The 21122-nt window shown below is 32.1% G+C and overlaps 1 protein-coding gene across 4 annotated transcripts in view; it reads left to right on the top strand.

The window, feature by feature from the left end:
* LOC130900840 (uncharacterized) overlaps positions 1–21122 on the top strand; it is a 41549-nt gene that overhangs the window by 18775 nt on the left and 1652 nt on the right. For all 4 annotated transcript variants that reach the window (XM_057811741.1, XM_057811742.1, XM_057811740.1 and 1 more), the window contains 6 exons: positions 10124–10296; positions 11576–11699; positions 13233–13794; positions 17510–17917; positions 19996–20274; positions 20338–20500. In XM_057811741.1, the coding sequence (XP_057667724.1) occupies positions 10124–10296; positions 11576–11699; positions 13233–13794; positions 17510–17917; positions 19996–20274; positions 20338–20500 (1709 nt within the window). The remainder of the gene's footprint in view (positions 1–10123; positions 10297–11575; positions 11700–13232; positions 13795–17509; positions 17918–19995; positions 20275–20337; positions 20501–21122) is intronic.

Below are 21122 nucleotides of genomic sequence, written 5' to 3'. Positions count from 1 at the left end.
TTTTTTCTCTATTCAATTCTATAAAAAATAATTTGTCTTATTCCAATTTCTCAAAAATTAGCCCGTCCAAGTTAACTTTGCCTTAAAATTGGATTTTCTGAGACTAATTTGGTCAAAAATTGTTTGTTTGAATATCAAATTCTGAAAAATTGCTCGTTCTATTTTTATTTTGTGAAAAATTGTTTTTATTTATTCAGTTCTATAAAAAATTTGGATTTTCTGAGACTAATTTTGTCAAAAATTGTTTATTCGAATTTCGGTTTCTGAAAAATTGCTCGTTTCAATTTTATTTTGTGAAAAATTGGTTTTTCCCTATTCAGTTCTGTAAAAAGAAAGAAAATTGTCCATTATGGATCCAAAATTGGCTTATTTTTCAATTGGATTTGAAATAATTCAGTTTCAAGTGATGTGTAAATAAGAATTCCCTAGTTTTTACTATGCTTATTATGAATCTTTTGTAATTTCTTATGTCAGAGAACGACATGAGACAAACACTCCACATATATAGACGATCTATGTTAATATTTAAACAACTTTTATGATTTATGACAACTAGTTATAATAGTTTTGGGGTAAACACGCTTAATTTATTAGTACGACTAGTGTGCCTATATATGAACTACCTAGTTTTGAGGAAATAACTGTAAATAAAAATATATCTCACTATATATTTCAAAAGAAGACAAAAGATTGTATAAATTATTTATTATATCAAGTAAAACAAAAGTTCATCTTATTACGATCAATGGAAATTTTATTTTATATTAATTTTTTGCTAAAATAATTTGAATAATTATTTTAGCATATACAAAAACCACTATTAACGATCCGAGAACTGGCAACACTGTTGTCGCTTTGTTATAGTAGTAATTCTCTCACATGTCTCGACTGAAACACAGTTTACGTTTCTTTACATATGTTTTAATGATGTAGAAACAATCAAAATTTATTAAACGTCTTTCATATTGTTCTTGCGCTTCACCTATAAACTTTTATTTCTTTTTGTTTAGCTTTTGTTTATATGTATTGTAGTAAATGACGTATTTTAAATATACAGTCGTCTTAGTATTTTATTCGATTTCAGTCGTATGTCTTTGTTATACAGACATGGATGAGTTTCCTGTAATAAAAGACATTTGGTTTGAAAACAAAACATTTACAATCACTTTAATATACGTATTCATATCTTTTACTACTTTTTGTTACCAATCAATCTAAAATGGATACTTGAGGCGGTGTTGACGTAATAATAGATATGGCGGAATCTGCAGGTACGGTATCTGTATATAATCACTTAGTACGACGGTTTTAATGCGATTTTTAGTAAAAATTATATTCACCATTTATTTAATACTAAATTGATTAATGTTGCTAATATTAGTAGCAATATGACAATTAATAATGGTAAACTTAACTAATATTTAGGTTGATAGTTTATTCGTTGCGTTTTAAATTGGCAACAGTGTTTAAAAATTGGGAATATATAATGTCAATGTCAGGATGGTTAGGTTATGTAATATAAAATAAAACTCATTTGAATTATTCTGAATTCTACTTCACATTTCACAAAAATAAAAACGCAACATATAATAATGCATTTAAACGTATTATTTCATTTATTACATGATAATGATATATCTTACACGGTTTTATTAGTATGTAGTGAAATTGCCTAATTGGAGAGTAAAAACCGTGCAAAAGTGAATTTAAAAAAGTAATTACCTTTATTATTCAAACAAGCATTGAGAAATACTTTCATTAATATTCAAAGTTCAACAAACGTTATTTTGCAATTATTTTATTAACTTCCTCCAATTTGGATTTACAAACGATGTGTGTATTGAGTAACGACAATATCACTGCTATAGAAAAAGTACGCATGCGCTAAAAGTTAACGACTATCAGCTGATTAATCTGAGGTCTACTCTTTCGAGTGCGATCACTACCGCGTTTGTAGACAAACCAACCAAGTGGTGGGTTTCGTTTGCATAGGCTGTTTTTTTGTTTTACCAAAAAAAATATAGGCAACGGATTGTTATGAAATTTTACAAGAGTCTTGAGAAAAAACTGCAAATGAAACTTAAAATTTTATTGATACTATTCAACAGAAAACGCACACATTCTGGCAACATCGAAGATAAGGGTATCGTCTTGCGAACACAAAAACTAGTCTAGCCTTTTTTTATCGACAGTTAGAGACAGCATTTTTATTTTATATTAGTTCAGTTGTAGAGAGAAAAAGTCGTAGGTTAAGTTTAAAAATCATTTGAAGAAAAAACGTACATTACACTCATCAACAATCAAAATTAAAACATAGTGTATGGGAATGAATATGCGTAGCGTCCACGTGTTTAAGAATTTTCAAGATGGCCGAGAAGTTTTTGAAATTGATTCACGTTCGTATATTTATCCCGTATAGCACCGATTTTCATAAAAATTTGAATTCAGGTTCTACTTATTCTTTATTTCAAAATCTACCCTGTGCAGAGGGTTGCAGTTTCTCCGAGAGAGGGTACCACCCTTTCTCGGAGGCGATAAATTTTTCATTCAAAATAAGTGCTTGAATAGATAGATTGACTCATTCTAAGCAATTTAGTATTTTATGAATTTTTCGAATGGGGGTAGTTTTCTCCCCTAACAAATAAAAATCAATCTCCGACACAAGATAAACATGGAAAAATAGAACCTAAATCTAAATTCTGTTTAATTCCAATAACTGCTTAATATCACTTTAATTATAATTTTTTAGTGATATCTGTCATAAGGGGTGGTTATTAACGGCCTAAAGTGGTTAATAAATTTTAAATTATATTAAAAATTGTCAATTGACATTCATTACACTGATATAAATATGATTTCAGTTGATTACATGCTCCAATCTAATTTTTTTTAATATGGGTTGTTTTTACCCCTAAAAAAGAAAAAGCAACCCTCGGCATATGGTATATTTTTGAATAGAGAGTAATAAGTAGAACTTAAATCCATATTTTCATACAAATCGGTGCTGTATTGGTTAAATACTCAGTTTACACTTTTTTTTATCGTCATTGACTGGACTATTACTGAATCTATAGAAAATGATGAAAAATGTGTTAACAAATTTTACGTGAAAATTTTAACATGCAAAAGAAGTGCCTAAAATCGTGAGGAACAATAAGAATCTCGCATTTAAAAAAAATTTCCTGTATAAAGATCCACATGGTGTATATTGGAAGATTTGAAGGTGATAATAAATAAATATACAGAATATCAAAATTTTATATCACTAGTCTCGTTATTTATGTAATAGCCACACCTCGTATAGATAAAACGACACTGTTGAGGATTAGAATTTTTTGTTATTTCTTCATAAAAACTTGTTAATTGTCTCGTGTCTTATTAATTATTAATACTGTAAACGTATGAATGACCTAGAATGTTTGGAGACATTAATTAATAAAAAAAATATACACCCGGTATCGAGAAGTAAAATTGACGATTTACAATGTTGTCATATGTAATCTACTTCAGACGTTATTTTGTATTCGTTTTGAGAACTAATTCGAATTTTGTATAACGAAAACACTGTTGAAGAGGTAAGATTTATGTAAAAAAAAGGTTTTTCAGTATCAATTTTTTTTTAATATACAATCTAACAATTTAATCATCTCCAATAACTCGCTCTACTCTCTAATATTTACACTGTTACTGGGTCAATGGCCTCTGATGGCGGGACACATTAATTTCAATAATAAAAAAATAACACTAACTACCGAAAAATAAATTCAACTATTTGCGGTATTGCCACGTTTAAATCTACGCCAGGGATTATTGGTAATAGATATTTCCTTGAAAAAAATTAATATTATTTTGAATAAGAAACGATGCATTATTATTGAAAATATTTTTATACTTTGAATACACATAAAACCATATTGAGGATTAAAATATAAATCAGATCAATTAATTTGTTTTAAACAATTTAATTGCTTATAAAGCCATAACTCATAAACAAAGAGAGATATGAAAAAAAAGTTTCAAAAAAAAATATTCGTTTTTAAAAGATCTACAAAAATGTATGAACAGTTTTTTGCAAAAAAATTGATATTTAAAAAGTTATCTTCAATATAATGCTAAATTAACGTTTTTTCTCACTTTATCGGTAATTACTTAGTTCCTACATGACGTAGAAAGATTTAAAGCAGCTCATTTGAAACGTTAAAGCTCAAGCTTCAAAAAGAGATGTGGTAGACCTTTTAAATACTATCTGTTAAAAAGTTACAGAAGATTGAATGTACAAATTTTCATGGAAAAAACCAACGTAATTTGTTTATAAGTGTTTTAAGGGTATATTAAATTAAAAAAACTAGGTGCACCTTATAGTAGCTTAAAGTGCTAATCAATACGAACATTTTGACCACTTCCAATTTTGTTTTCGACCTTTAGTATTAAAGTTAGCGGATTTTAAACTGCGTGATTAGAGACTAAAGTGCGTGCCAGCGATTTGAGGCCTGTCCGCGATCACTTTTTTTATAGTAACTTGATGCGAGTTAATTTTTGATGGTCTCAATTTATTATCGCTCGTTATTTTAGAACTGATCTACTAAAATTACGTTTTCAATTCCATACTCTTTCTCATTTATACTAATTTTGAAAGAAAATTTTCTTTGTTTTGTCTATACTGCATACTACAACCACAAACTTTTAGATCAATCTTAAATCCCGTCTTTTAACAAAGTTTTTGAGTCGTGTGCCAGTCTATTTTCTCCAATAATTTAAAAGAAAAGCGTTTATGAAAATTAAAAACTCCCTGTAAGTTTTTCAAACATTCCCAAAAGAAAAATTTTGATAAATCTCCTATTTTCTACATTTTCCTCAACCTTAAATTCATCTGTAGCTCCTATGAGAAGATTTACCACATTTATACGTTAATTAGATGATAATATTAAAAAAAATATAATTTTAATGAGCGAATTTTTTTTACATATTTGAACTATGTCTGTAACGAATCCAATTAACTCGAAAAATAAATTGCATCGGAAAATATTAAGATATAAATAAAACATTATTGGTGTAATAAATATCTAATAGAATGTTTAGCATTGAATCTATAAATAAATTATGGGATCAAATACATAGATCAGATTCATAAAATGATACAAATAGAAGCACTAGATTTCATTCCTAATTGCTGACTTCTAAATTTATAGTTAACTAACGATTTATTATATCTATATTCAGAATATATCACCAAGGGTATTAAAAATTACAAAAGAACTTTTAAATTAATCAATCTCCTCAAAAACATTACACTTATCCATTGAATCACGATTGGAAAAATTTATGGAAGACATCGCATGGTGAATGTGACAGTCATCCGTTGGATATGTAGATCATTCGTCAACATTTGGTGTTTTCGTCATTCATTTTTCAGGATATTTTCAGGATATTCCGAAGATGTGACTTTCCTGTACAATTTCTCCTCAGCAACAACTCAGTCCTCTTTTCTTCCTTACTAACCCCAATTTTTACCAGGTTTCCTGTAAAACATCCCCAAACCATCTCCGAACTTCCGCCGTGTTTTGCAGTCAAACTTTGACTTATCTCTCCATAAAATTCTCTTCCATACTTTATTAGACCTAGTCTTAAAAGAAGTTTCATCTGCCACCCTTCCAAAAAGGCCAGATTCTCTCAAGGTCCCTAGATTCTTGGTCCTGATTCAAAAAGTATAAATCACAACACGTTCTTGCGTCTTACTGAGCTAACTGGGACTAAACTACAATCATAAACACCGATTAAATAACAAAAAACGTCACATTTATTTTTGTTCTCACCGATTCGAAAAAACTTTTTACCGATAGTGTCTACACTTTTGTGTTTTATTGCCACAATCTCACAAAAATCTCGTTCATGAACTGAATACATATATACTAAATCTATTTTGATTACGTGTATTACTTCTTTTTGACGATTCTGCTTTATTTTTGGAAAATCTAACATTAATTTAAAGTATTATTAACTTCGTTTTGGGATATAGTTATAAATAGGCAACACTGTACAGTGAAACCGAACGGGAGATCGCAAAATACTGGAAATGATTTTAAAATTTGCTTCGCACAAAGACATCTGTGGATTCTTTATTAGATGATAACCTCATCAAATTTACGTGGTTTTTTATGTGGGGTCATATTCTATTTTTATGATTACGCCATATTGAATATCGTTAATTGATTGTAAATTCTACATACCTAATTGTTTTATTACTTGGAATAAAACTAGGTTACCAACGAGTTGTTTATAAAAATGTTTTAATATGATCTAGTCGTTATCGTTTAATTACGTACTGTTTGAAAAGAAAACCGATTTCCAAAGAGTTCCGATGCGTATAAACAATTAAATTAGAAAGTATATATTACAAGAGGAGAATGTAAATTAAAACATTGTGATTTTATCTATTGGTTTTAATGAATGCCAATCAAAATATGGGTACTTGAAACTATCGAATCGTTTTAAATATTTAACTCACACCAAAGTTAATTAATTTTAAATAAAGCGAAAGCTGTATAACATTCCATAACGTACTAAACATGGTACGAGGTTTGTCCGAAAAGTTTCTTACCTAATAAGTCTTGACACTTAGTTCGGCGATGGTCAAAACTTTTGAAACCATTCAAATGATAATTTCTCCTCAAAATATACGTTTACGTATTCATCTGATGAAAATATCTGCCCTGCAAGCGAAATTTCAAGGCTAGGAAACAGGAAAAAGCCTTTTCTGGTGAAAATGGTGGATGATCAACCAATTCGAGAGATATAGCCATGTCCGAGTGGAAAAGCAGTTCCTTTTTTTAAAAAAAAATGCGGTTATTTATCACAATTTCAGAAAAATCCTTACAACCACTGAATTATACGATTCTCGAGCAGAAACTAAGCTTCCGAAATGACTGAAGTTTCAATGAGAATCTTTCAACGCATGCGCAAATATATTTCACAATTTTTATTGTTTGAATTGCTCAAATTGACGTGAATTGACATCAATAGTATGCGACTCTAAAAACATAACAATCGACCCAATATCATTCAAACTAATTTATTCGTCAAACAGAAAAGAATATTTTTGATTTGTGACAGCTTTAATGCAATGGCGAAACGTCATTCAATATTCATCGTATGCAAAATCTCTTCTTCGCATCAAAAGGACTAGTTTTTTTTTCAAAGTATGGCGTGTTGCCTAACTAATAGATTATGATACGAATTTTCATACCTCACATATAACGAATTGCAGTCGATGACAAGTGACAGGAGATTGATAACATCTAATAGCCGTTAACTTCTAAATCATTATTTCGTTTTAAGTTTATTTAAAAAGTATTTAAACCAACAATAATCTTGTTTGTACCGCTTGAAATACGATATACACTACCGATGAAAAGTTTTTTGTTTACTTTTTCATTGAAATATGATACATTAACAGGTTAACTTGATCTATAATGATAATGCTACGTTAGTTTACGAAGTGTTTGTAAAAAACAAAATAAAATCGTCATCCCTAACATCCCCAACAAGTGAAAGTATTTAAATTTTTTTCTATTTGTTAACAAAAATTGGATTATTTTCTCATATGTTGGAGTAGGGTATCTCTACAAAATTACAGGAACCCTGAACAGAAATGGTTACCATTACATATTAAAAACGCATGCTAACCCTTTTGGGATGAGCCTAACTGGCCGTGGGTATTTGTTTCAGCAAGACAATGACCCAAACCAAACATTGGAATGAATTGACGCGTAATTACAATGATAAAACCTGTTTTGGTTTACGGCTCTTTGTGGTTTTACAGATAACCGTTTCTTTTCTATTAGATTCGAAATTAGGATCATAAAATATAAGTTGGCATTGTTATTTAACGATATTATAAACTTATACTACATTAAAACAATTTTTTTTATAATTATTTCACTCACAAAGTTCAGTTTAACAGCTTAATCATATTTTCATAAAGAGTATTTGCTAAATCATGGTACGTCATGAAATACCGCGTAAAACATGTCAGAAATTGAAATTTGGTTGCCGTGAAATCGACATTCAACTTAATGAAATATCTTATTCTAACAATTTGACAGTTACTCCATTTCATTTATCAAAGCAACAGGTTTAAAAACAAGATTTATTCCAACGAAGATCTTCGTGATAGTTTACAAATAAATTGTCAAGCACATCCATTTTGTTTGATCTATTCCTAGTACAGGAAAATGAACATTCGTGGTCTCATTCACATCTTCTTCAAATTAAATCTCTATTACGAGAACTGTACACAGTATCGAGTTTTATCAATAGTAAAATTTTACTTAATAAATATAATATTGGAAAAGCACTACTTGCTACGAACCGTGTAACTAGTATCCTTTGGATGTATCAGCTTCCAAAACATATTCTCATAAATTTTCAATGCAATGTTGCCAGTCATTGCGCCAAAATCTTAAAAAATGTATAACGAAAATTTATTATTGAGCAAGTCCCAAATATTTTTCAGTTTTCTATTCATCCTAGAGACGTTATCACCTTTTTTCAAACACCCTGTGTATACAACAGAGAATAAAAGCTTCCAATACATATTTTTATAAAATTTCAATGCAATTTTGCCAGTAGTTGCGCCAAAATCGTAAAAAATGTGTAACGAAAATTTATTACCGAGCAAATCCCAAATATTTTTCAGTTTTCTATCCATCCTAGAGACGGGATCACCTTTTTTCAAACACCCTGTGTATACAACAAAGAATAAAAGCTTCGAATACATATTTTTATAAAATTTCAATGCAATTTTGCCAGTAGTTGCGCCAAAATCGTAAAAAATGTGTAACGAAAATTTATTACTAAGCAAATCCCAAATATTTTTCAGTTTTCTATCCATCCTAGAGACGGGATCACCTTTTTTCAAACACCCTGTGTATACAACAAAGAATAAAAGCTTCGAATACATATTTTTATAAAATTTCAATGCAATTTTGCCGATAGTTGCGCCAAAATCGTAAAAAATGTGTAAAGAAAATTTATTACTAAGCAAATCCCAAATATTTTTCAGTTTTCTCTCCATCCTAGAGACGGTATCACCTTTTTTCAAACACCCTGTGTATACAACAGAGAATAAAAGCTTCGAATACATATTTTTATAAAATTTCAATGCAATTTTGCCGATAGTTGCGCCAAAATCGTAAAAAATGTGTAAAGAAAATTTATTACTAAGCAAATCCCAAATATTTTTCAGTTTTCTCTCCATCCTAGAGACGGTATCACCTTTTTTCAAACACCCTGTGTATACAACAGAGAATAAAAGCTTCGAATACATATTTTTATAAAATTTCAATGCAATTTTGCGAATAGTTGCGCCAAAATCGTAAAAAAATGTGTACCGAAAATTTATTACTGAGAAACTGAAACTTTGTCTCAACTATTTAAAATATAAAGAAGATAGTGGTGAGCTAGAAATAATGAAAAGGCCCCCACAATCTACGGATCTAAATCCAACGGAATTATTGTGGAATGAACTGGATCGGAATGTTGGAAAATTTAATCTCACTTCACTCAAACGTCTTGGAATAATATACAAAAAAGTGTGTTAGAAAAATGCAGCAGTATAAAATGAATTTTAATCGTAGAATGTTATCTTTCAATATTTTTAAAATAAAACTTGTTTTAACTTGATTTAGTTCACAAACTTCTCGCTATGGCTATAAGTACACTAAGAAGCGAGATTACGCTTCGTAATCGACCATTTTAACATCCAGTGTAACCACTTTCACTACGCGAAATTTTTCGCGCCTTTATTAAAAAATTCCGGTTTATATTTGAACCACTTTGGTATTAATAACGTAAATGTTTCTTTAAGAACGGATTCTGAGATTTTTGTATGTATTTTTACTTTTTTAATGTGTGTATGATGTCAATAACCTCGTTACCATTCGTAAGGTACTATGAAAATAAGTCAGAAATCGTTGGTCTAATTCTAGACAACTTTTCTGATAATATGGGACATAGATTCGTTCACTCTTGATTGAAATTCCTATTTTTTGTTCTCCCCTGTACTTTAAATTCAACAATATTTGTATGGAAGGAAAGTTTGATTGTGTTGTTATATCGTTTGCAGGAAGTTTTGAGAACCCTTCAATCAAATAAAGATGAGCCGTTATCGCGTAGCGTGGGGCCGTTTCCGAAGACCGATGACCACTTGTTTAGCGAAGGAGTTCAACTTAGGCCACACCGAATAGACGGTACTAGACAATCCTTAACTATAGGTTGTGATCCTAGGAGAGTTTACAGGTAACATCAAATTTTATTTTACTACTTTCGATAAAAAAATGAATGATTTATAACCATTATAAATATACTTATTTACATTGTTATTTAGATATTTGTTTCTATATTCTGGATACATCCTTTATTTATCCCAAAAACTAACTTCTATTGTTATCTCTACTATTTCGGTACCGTTTTTTCAAACTCTAAAGCCGGTTTTACACAATGCGATAAATCGTAACGATTATTCTAATTTAATGTGTACAGTAAATAGAAAATGTGAATTTATTCACATTTTTCGTCCATTGTTCATCCATACTCGAACCCACACGTACCAAATTGCATCTATTAAAAACGATAGAAGTGAATCCACCCCTCAATCTCATCAGATGCGATCTCAAACTTCTCTCATTCTATTTCAATGGGTTTATTGGAACTGTTCGGCTATCTACTGATTTTCTTTCTTCTTCTTCTCCTTCTTTTGTAGTGTTCTCTTTGATATTGTGCTTTCTGCAGCTTCTTGAAAAGGCAAAAGATGTCACTGCTGGTCATGATCCGGCTGTTTTCCGGTTGAAGTAGGTCCTTTTGAAATCTTCTGTCAGTTTCTCTCACGATTTCTCCTATTTTCATTCGGTCAAATTTTCGATAGGTGAATCAAGGGACAATCATTGCTTGCTTTAGATTGATGTTTGGCTACTTTTGAAGTTTTTACGATGATCCTTGGTAGTATATCCCCACGTTGTAGATGCTAGGGGAAGTATTGCCCTGATGTAATGAGCTTGGTCTTCAGTTAATCTTACTAATCGTCCTCTTACCTTTCTTTTCTACTCTTAAGTACTATTGTGGTCTTCACATATCGTTTATTGTTAAAAAAATGGAGGAGATTGAGGTACAGCAAACTCGGTTTATGGATACTAAACGCACTCGCCCCAGATTTCGAGCAATTGTTAACTTTTAATGATTCAATCTCTAGCACCGACTATGGAGACATTATTTTATACAAAAAATGTGAAAAAATGTTGAATATTCCGTGGCTATGCAGTCGGAGGTTGTAGAGCTTCGACTGATCTTGCATACCTAAAGCAAATCGTACGGAAAAAGAATTTTACGATCAATAAGTTCAGTACAGAAATTGTACTTGCTAATGAGTGAGCTGTAAATGTGACCATAGAGGGCGTTGTTATTCTTTGGGAAGGTTAATGGTAAATAATTTTAGTCGCGTATGATCCGGATGTGAGAAAAAAATTTCTAATAATGTGAAATATATCGAAAATAAAGATGAGACTCGATATTTTTGTTATAGAAATCCTGATTTTGATGTAAAAGGCTGTGTGAAGATTCATTTTATTGCCGATAATAAAGTTTTAAAATTGAATAAAAACGACTGCATCCAATATACAAAAAATTCTATTATTAAAAATGAAGAGGTAAGTATTTTCGATATTTAGATATGAACAAATATTTTATTGAATTTATAATTTGAAAATCTAATCACAAATTTCTTATTTTGACGTATACTTTATATTAATATTCAGATTGATTTTTATTTGGGACACTCTGTATAATTATTGTTGCATACAAACCTGTTCTCATGCTCGATTCTCGTGATTAGAGGAAAGTCAATTTGTTTTCATTTTTCTCAGTTTATATATACTTTATATTAATATTCAGATTGATTTTTATTTGGGACACTCTCTATAATTTTTGTTGTGTACACACCTGTTTCCATGTCCAATTATCGTGAATTGGAAAACATTTTGATGCTAAAACGTATATTTGTTTCCATTTTTCTCAGTTTAGCGTATAATTCACATCAATATTCAGTTTGAGTATTATGTGGGACACTCTTTATAATATTTTTTGTGTACACACCTGTTTCCATGTCCAATTATCGTGAATTGAAGAAAATTTTGATGCTAAAACGTATATTTGTTTCCATTTTTCCCATTTTGACATATAATTCACATCAATATTCAGTTTGTGTCTTATTTGGGACATTCTGTAATGTTTTTGTTGTATAAAAACCTAATTTCGTCTCAAATTATCATGGATAGAAGAAAATTTTGAAGCTAAATGCTCATTTTTTTTTCATTGTTTCCATTTTAACGCAAATTTTATATTAATATGTACTTTGACTCTTATTTGGTACACTCTGTATAATTTTTGTTGTATAGCAACCGGTATTTACACCCAATTATCATATCCAGGGGAAGATTTTGATTCAAGGATGTGTATGTTTCCATTTTAGTCATTTTGACGTAAACTTCATATCTATATAAGGTTTGACCCTTATTTTGGACACTCAGTATAGTTATTGTTGCATACAAAACTGATTTTATGCAAAAAACTACTGATTGAGAGAGGAATTTTGCGTTATACATACTTTCATTTTTATGTTAGACACCCTATTATGACATTGTATCGAAACGATAAGTTTTTTCGATAGATCTCATCAAGATCTATTTGTGTCAAAAATCATGACAATTGACGCATGCGCAGAAGAATTTCTGCTGAAATAGTATGCAAATGCATTATTTTCACGAAAAATCAATAGATAAAATGAACATTTGGTAATTTTTGTAAGGTTAGGTTAGGTTTTTTGATAAAAATGATGCATTTGTATACTTTTTTCGCAGAAACTCTTCTGCACATGCGTCAATCATCTTGACATTTCATACACATATAGATGTTGTTGAGATCTATCGAACAAAGTTATCCGTGGTTCGATATCTGTTAGCCTTTATGAGATAATAGGCACTTCCGGTATCTCCGGAAGTAAATGTTTCCGTGTAAAATTGATATGATGAATCGATTTCTCGTAATTTCAATAGTCTATAATGATGATCGTCGTGGGGTGGCTTATAATACTTTTACCGAAATTTCAAAAATTAAATAACGTGAAATGAATTTTTAACTATGTAATTTCTAGGTTATGTACTATTAGATTTTTAAAATTATAGGTATTGAAATATGGTGTGATTCTTAGGACAATAAAATTAATAAATAAAAAAGAAGTCGAATTGAGAGATATAAATAACCAACCGTACATTCTCGTTTTCGATTCCTCCAAAGATGCCAAATTATTTACAGAAAGCGATAAAGTCAGTTCTTACACCGACAATGAAAAATCAACAATAACCAAAACTCTCCTCCGATTGTTGGGAAAACGATCGAGTCGAGAAGTTTTAGAAAAAAAAGGTATATACCAAAACGAACCGATATTTGGTAATACACTGAGAAACATATACGGTGCAAAACAAGAAGTACCTAAATTTATTTTGAAAACCATGGAACTAATCGAGAGACCAGATAATATAACCAGTTTAGGTTTATACAGAACCTCGGGGAATCTAGCTACCATTCAAAAAATACGTTTGGAAGTCGATAAAGGTAATCTGGATATTCTGGATAATTATTCCAAAGATCCCGATGTTCTAACTGGAAGTTTAAAATTGTTCTTCAGGGAGTTGAAAGAGCCGTTACTATCCTGCAAGACTTGCGACAATTTACTAGGTTTTACTAGTAAGTATATTTTATTTCTATTGTGTTTTCAATGAAATTTATTATTGCAGTATTTATTCCAATAGTTATCCGTAGTAGGGTGGAACAATTAACAAAAATATCGTTCAATATGACGAAAAAAATACCATAAATTCCCTTATTTGTCTCTGAAAACTATAATTAGAAGTTGTTTTCGAAGAATATCTTTTTTTTTTTCGTAAGAAACATGCAAAAACGAACAATTTGAAAAAAAAACAATCAAATATAATTGAAACTATTTTTATATTAAATTTTTTTATCAAATTGATAGAAAATCGAAAAATGACGTTTTCACTAACTTTTTCTTCCGTTTTTCAATTAAATAATTTTTAAATTAAGGTAGAAAGGGAATCCTAACATAACATAACCTAAAAAATAGTGGACCTAGTGAACTTTTTGTCGATCAACTATGATAATATCGCGTTCAACATGACGAAATAAAAATTTTGGTTATCTTTGAGCTCTTAATATCAATATTTAGAGGTGCCGCATCGTGATTTTTGATTTCCCACTTAAATTATTATTCGAATAAAACGGGAATTTTTTGTTTGCATCTTGAAACTTTTGTAAATTCCGTAGACAAAGCAGTAATGGTGAATCTTTGACCCCCTTTATCACGCACATCTTTTAAACTTTCGACACCAATCATGCACAACACCATCACTCATGAAGTTTTCCCCATAGACACGCTCATTCAACGATGGATTTTTGCAACACCATGGCCTCCAGCCAGTAGAAAACGAATCACACTTGGCGGGAGCATCAATAATGGCGATGTTTACGTGGTTGTAGCACAACGCCGACTGACGCATGAATGTCAACAATGGCGGAGAGTGTAGTGCGAGAGCTTTGCTTTAGCGTTTGCCTGCGTAGCGTCTGCACGGAGCGAACGGAGGTTGAAAAAGCGTTGAAAACTGGTTTCAAATAACAAATGATTAAATAATAGACATAATTGCCTCGATTACATTCGATACCTGTCTATGTCGGTGCTATTGGACAAAACTACAACAAATATGGCCTTAAATTTCAAATTTACAGACTTTTGCCACATTCTCAGGGATTCATTCGAACTCTGACTCGCGCCACTGTCATTTTGAACTAAACAACCGTCCTGTTAGACCACAAAACTTGAACTAATACAAGTTTTGTGGTCTAACAGGACGGTTTTGTCGAGTTTTGAACACTGACTTGAACAAAGCTACAACTAATCTGGATTTATTGACTTTTATCTCATTAGGAGGGACTCATATGATAGTTTTTGAGATTTCCTTCATTAATTCGTCGAATAATATATAGCGGTAGTCAACGTTAATCAAAATACCGAGGTCATAATCTTTCGTTGAGTTCAGTCTATTCAGACAAATACCATTTTGTTTCTTGTACGTAAAGAAGCATTTTCATCGTCAAATGTTCATGTAAAATGATGAAAACACTTTTATATTATAGTTTCATGATTTCCATCACGATATTTGAAACTTTTTTGATGTTAGCTTGTATAAACTCATTTTTTTGACATTCTGATTATCACCCATAAATCTAGTGGAGCCAAATTCGAACTCAGTTGGTTTTACAAAAGGCCGTGATACTTCTAAAATCAAATCTTTTCTTGTCGATTGAAAGATTGAATTTATTTCAATAAATACCCACGTAATAAAATAAATATTAACCTACTAGTAATATTTCCATTGAGGATGTGGTATATTGACCCGCGCTTGTTTACAACAAAGTATATAATTGAAATTCATACGACAGTCATAATCCAATTCTTCAACAATACTAAACATTGTGTTCCATCTCCTAATAAAGCGACTGCTATCATCTAAATTTAATATTTCCTTTCATTAATATGTTGAAAATTTATAGCTCATTCGATTAAAACATTTAAATGGTCCTAATAAAAAAAGGCGTGAGTGAGAGAAACAGTCGTTTGGATTTATTTGGAAAAACAACAGATGTTAGAAAAACATTTTAAAAATAGAAAAAATCCAAAAAGAAAACTTTAAATTACCTTTAAAAAGATTCTGAAAGCCTGGGTAGCGCACCAAGCAATTTTCAAGCAGAAATTTATGCAATTAAAAATTGTGTTCAGTTCAATCTAGATGGGAACTACCAAAACAGCAGATCATCATCCTGTTCGATAGTCGAGCAGTAATTAAAGCTTTAAACTCTGAAACAGCTGAAAAGCTCGCTAAAGCGGCGACAGACAAATAATGGAAATGGAGAAGGTATTTGGGATCAAAACCAAGTACTGGGACAACCTACAAAGGCTGAGACAGGCAAAGACTCTTTAGGGAAACCATAACCAGAAAAGATCTGGTGAATGTATTAATCTACGGATACTAATAGGAGTCCTATCGGGACACTGTCGCCTCAATAAACACCTGAAGACGCTAGACGCAGATTCTGTTGCACAGAAGACGAAACTTCTCACTAAGAAACTCCAGAACACTACATTTGGGAGCGCTTGAAATAGTAGACATAGATCTCTAGCAATTGAAGTCATCCTACATTCTGGACTTTTTAAAAAGGAGTGGGATTAATGGATCAGCTATAAACACTGGGTTCTGTAGTATCGCAGAAAAAAGGGGGTCAAAATAGATCCTTTGGGTCGCATTTTATACGAGACCTCAGATCCATACATTCATCCAGAAACAATCCGTATACGAGTTTGAATAGATGAAGTATCTGATGAACCTTTTTGAAACTTTCCAACTATATCATATTGGTACAACTTTTCCAAGTAGCTACAGTACTATATATATAGTCCTCAACAGTCACTCTTATAAGTCAACTTCGAGGAAATAAAAATGACTAGTATACTTTTAGCATCAATTAGAAACTCGATCAAAATTTCCATTTGTAAAATCTGACATCAACTGCAGATGGTTACAATTCATGTTCCTGTACTGGCCCAAAGTCAGAACTGGAAAGACATAGTAGTCTCTCTACTGTTTTCCTCCAACTCCTTTTGTTCACGGTTGCGTTATGACAGTTAGCTATCCCTAACTTTGTAAGTCTTAATTACAAGCATTTAGTCATTTTCTACGTGGACGTCCTCTTCTTCTTTTTGCGCCTTTTCCACTGTGTAAGGCTCTTTCCACCCACCTGTTTTCTTCCATTCTGGTTATATGCTCCAACCAACGCAGTCTTTCATCTTGTTCCACTCGTATCCCTCCAAAATCTTCCATGCATTTCCTTTTTCTTATTCATGACTCAACACTCACCAACATATAATACCGTAGGTTGTATAATTACTCTTAGCTTCGCTACCCTTTAGGTATCTTTGATAGAGATCCAACTGTTCCATTGTCTTTTGCCAATCTCTTGTCGACTTTTTCAATTTCGTCGTCACACTTTTCTATATATTTGGTCGTTGGCCATATCTTTTTACTGTATAGTAAAAACATTTCTTGTAGTTCCTGTTTTGTTCTGGTAATGAGTACTACGTCATCTTCATATACCAGAATTTGCTTTTCGCTGTTATAAATCATTCCTTGGGATCGTAATCCGCTACCCTCGAGAATCACATCTAAAGTCTATTGAAGAAAAATAGTAAACAAAAACAAAGATGTTCACGTGAATATCCCAGGCAAAATGCGGCATCGTCATTGGGGGCGGTTTAGTGTCATTTTCACCAATCGTATTAAAGTACTTGTTGTAGTGTATGTTGAAACGAAATAATTCTATTAAATTCCAGAAAATGATATGAATTACGGCAAAAAAGACAGAGATAATATCAGAACAATTTTAACTCACATACCAGAAGCGAATTCTGAAACTCTATTAGCACTAATCAAACATTTAATAAAAGTAGTCGAATATAAGGATCAAAACAAAATGGATACATATAATTTGGCAGTTTGTTGGGGCCCAACTATAATATTTGCGACGGATAATGCGGTTACTAAAGACTTGGTAACCCAAAGTGCGGAAGCTACTAAATTATTCGATGCTCTGTTGAATTTCTATATAAACAATCCCGAGGAATTGGAATTGAGGAAGAAAAAACACGATGGGTTAGATAGTAATCGGAATATGATATATCGGCAGGATTCTAAGGACAGTATCCAGAGTTCTGATAGCGGATATTCGAATAAAAACAAAAGTAAGTGTATCTACTATTAATATTTTTGTTTATTTTTTATTAAATTTATATTTGGGGTGCTAAAGCTCAAGAAATATTCATCTACACATTGAAAAAATAATTCTCACCAAGTTTGATATCTTAATATCAATTTTAAGTACTTGAAATTTAAATATAAAGGTTTACCATTTAAATTACCTTTTTTGTTAAATTTATAATACCTACTCATTTTCTACAATGATGCAAATCAATTTGATGGACCTTGCGGAGAATTTTATGTTCTTCGAAATCGCTTTAAGAGTTTTTTTTTTGTGTAACTCACTCTGGTTCACAAATGCGAGATTTTTTTTTCAAAAACTGTGCTCAAACGACTAAAATATTTGAAGAAAAACGTAACAAGTCGAATGGCATATTACAGTTTTCTTTTTCGCTTCTCTCCATGTTGCGCCTCTTGTTTCAACTTTATCCCACGTCGCTTTAGGTCTTCCTCTTTTTTTGTTCATATCTAATACCCTCTCCACAGATCTTCCACATTTTGTAAATGACCCCATCAACTTGACAGTGTTTGCTCAATGAATTCCATAAATGATGTAATCTTTAGATCCATTCCTCTTCTTCTTATTCGCCGACGATTTAGCATCAAAAAGCGAACCATAGTTCGAAGTCAACGTCAACGAGAACTTGAAATGGATGAAGGAGAATGAACTCGAACTGTCTCCTCACAAAACTGAGGCAACTCTAGTTAGAGGAAGCCAAAACAGAGTCAATGTTAAATTCATCATAGTTCTCACTAATATCATTAGATACCTTGGAATCCTAGTGGACAACCGTGGAAGTTTCCATAAACAAGACACCCGGACGTGGGTGGATCAAACAGCTTCGAAAAAACGGTTACTTGCAACTCCCTCGACGACATGATTTCGTATCGGACACTAATATGGATTAAGCCTGTCGTCACTAGAAGACAATACCGAGTGGACCCCAAAGGAATATACTTTTGCGGATACCGTTAGTCTTTAGGACAACTTCGAGATTGTACAAACACCAATAGCATAGTGGACAAAATGCTTAATAGGTCACGAATGGGTAGACTGCGAACACCGCTATTTCTTAAACCAAGTTTTGTAGGGACGTGAAGTGTTGCAGACCATTTAGGTCGATAGCATTTTGATATCTCTCCACTTTTTTCGGTCCCTTGCTTGTTCTCTCCAGTTCTAGTTGTTTTTTTTTCTCTAAGGACTTCTTCAACTGTTTCCCTTCACCGTTTTTTGATCTACCTCTTTTCTTCTTGCCCTCTGGTATCTTCCTTGCAACTCGTTTCAAAAGTTTTTCTTCGTCTAAGTGACTTAGCCATTGTAACCTTTTTGTTACTGATGGTGATTCATTGAAATGTGTGTAAATCTTATGGTTTGATCTTCTCTCCCATCCTAACTATGTATGCTTTCTTCCAAAAACTCTTTTCTCTCTCATATTTCCAAGTATTCGTCATTACTACCCAGGTTTCACCAGGCTTATGTTATGGTATGTCTCATAATCGTCTTACAAATTCGAACTTTCGCAGATCTGGATATCTCTTTCGATGTTAATATTCTTCTAAGGCTTCCTCTTCTTCTTGGCATTTATTATCTAGTGAAATACATGAAATTTTCTAGTTTCTCGGAATTCTACTAACGTCCCATCATGTTTATGTACTTTGAAATTGTTTTTTGTCCATCTCTCCTGCCGTTGTTATCATTTATTTGGTTGTTTCTTCAAGCTTTCTTCTGTTTCTTGGTATCAACGCCGCATCATCGGCATATGTTGAGCATTGATGACTTCTGTTGTCTTAATCCTTGTTGTGTTTAGTGTTTTTTTAATATGCGAGAAAAAGCGACACAGAAAATTGCATGTATTGCCAATTAATGGACGTTAGGGTAGACAATGGTAAGGACCATCACGTCCAAGAAAGAGAAAGACGAAGTAAGTCGAGTAAGAGAAAATCACTTACTGGTACCGAACATCTAATCGTAAGTGATGGAAGGAGGAGGTACAAGATCTACGCGGACCATTTGACTAGTGCGTGCATCTAAGCCTTTTATTAAAAATAAAACTTTTTCCAGGTTCGAGTAATTTGAGTCTCGATGCAATCGACGATGTGCTTAAAAAATCAGTGGAACTAATAGAAGGGCATTTGAATGCGGAAGGTCTGTACAAGAAGAACGGTTCGACCGAAAAGGTTGCCAAGATTTTGAAAAAAATGTCGAAAAGAAAATTAACCGAAATGGAGAAATACAAAAACGACGTATACGATTTGACCGACGCTTTGAAGAAATATCTAAAAGAAGGTTGTGATTTTACGATTACAAAAGAGACCGTAGAATACGTTAATAAAATATGCGGTAAAAATTGATAATTGAAATTTGTATTCCACATTATTTTTGTTTGTTAATTATACGTTTCAGATAATACTCAATGGTTAGAACACAATGTAAGGCAGAGGGTTATAACTGTAGTAGCGGATGCGCCAAAAAAAGATACTCTAATATTCATCATCCGTCATATAATTAAATTGATTAAACACGAATCGAGTCACAAAGTATCCAAAGCGGAGATTATTTCAATATGGTGAGTATTTTATAAAGATCGCAAACATCCCTTCGAAAATCGTCGTGGAGATTGTTCGGGTAGTGCACCTAACCTAAAAGTTATACAAGACTCTACATCTTATCGTTCCGCTTCTAAAGTTGGCTATTTTCCTGGAGTTTTCGTTTCCTACTTCCCTAGGTGTCATTACTACCTCATGGTTTGCTCGCAAAATCTGCACTTGTCACCCCCTACCACGCCTATCTTCTTTGACCTGGCCGTTTCTGGTCATCACGAGCTGGTGAATCTTTTGGATTGTTTAGACCTGGAGAATTTCTCCAGTGAGTCGTCCTGGTTATTGATATGGTCTTACTAGTCCTGGAGTTTTCGTTTCCTTCTTCCAAAGTTGTTAGTACTATTCTGGTGTTTTCGTGGCTTGCTCCACCGTTTTGATGTCGTTTCTGGTCATCACGAGCTGGTATGATTATGAATCTTTTAGATTGTTTTAGACCTGGAGTATTTCTCAAATGAGACTCCATTATGTTGGAATCTCTGGAACCGTTGGTGATATTCATACCGAACACACTGTTTACACTACCGCTACACCAAGTTTGTTCAGTCAGACTCTATCGGATTATTTAGCTACCCCTTCAGTTCATTATCG

This window comes from Diorhabda carinulata, chromosome X, assembly GCF_026250575.1.
Source record: "Diorhabda carinulata isolate Delta chromosome X, icDioCari1.1, whole genome shotgun sequence".
NCBI lineage: Eukaryota > Metazoa > Arthropoda > Insecta > Coleoptera > Chrysomelidae > Diorhabda > Diorhabda carinulata.
This window is presented reverse-complemented; position numbering and strand designations above follow the sequence as displayed.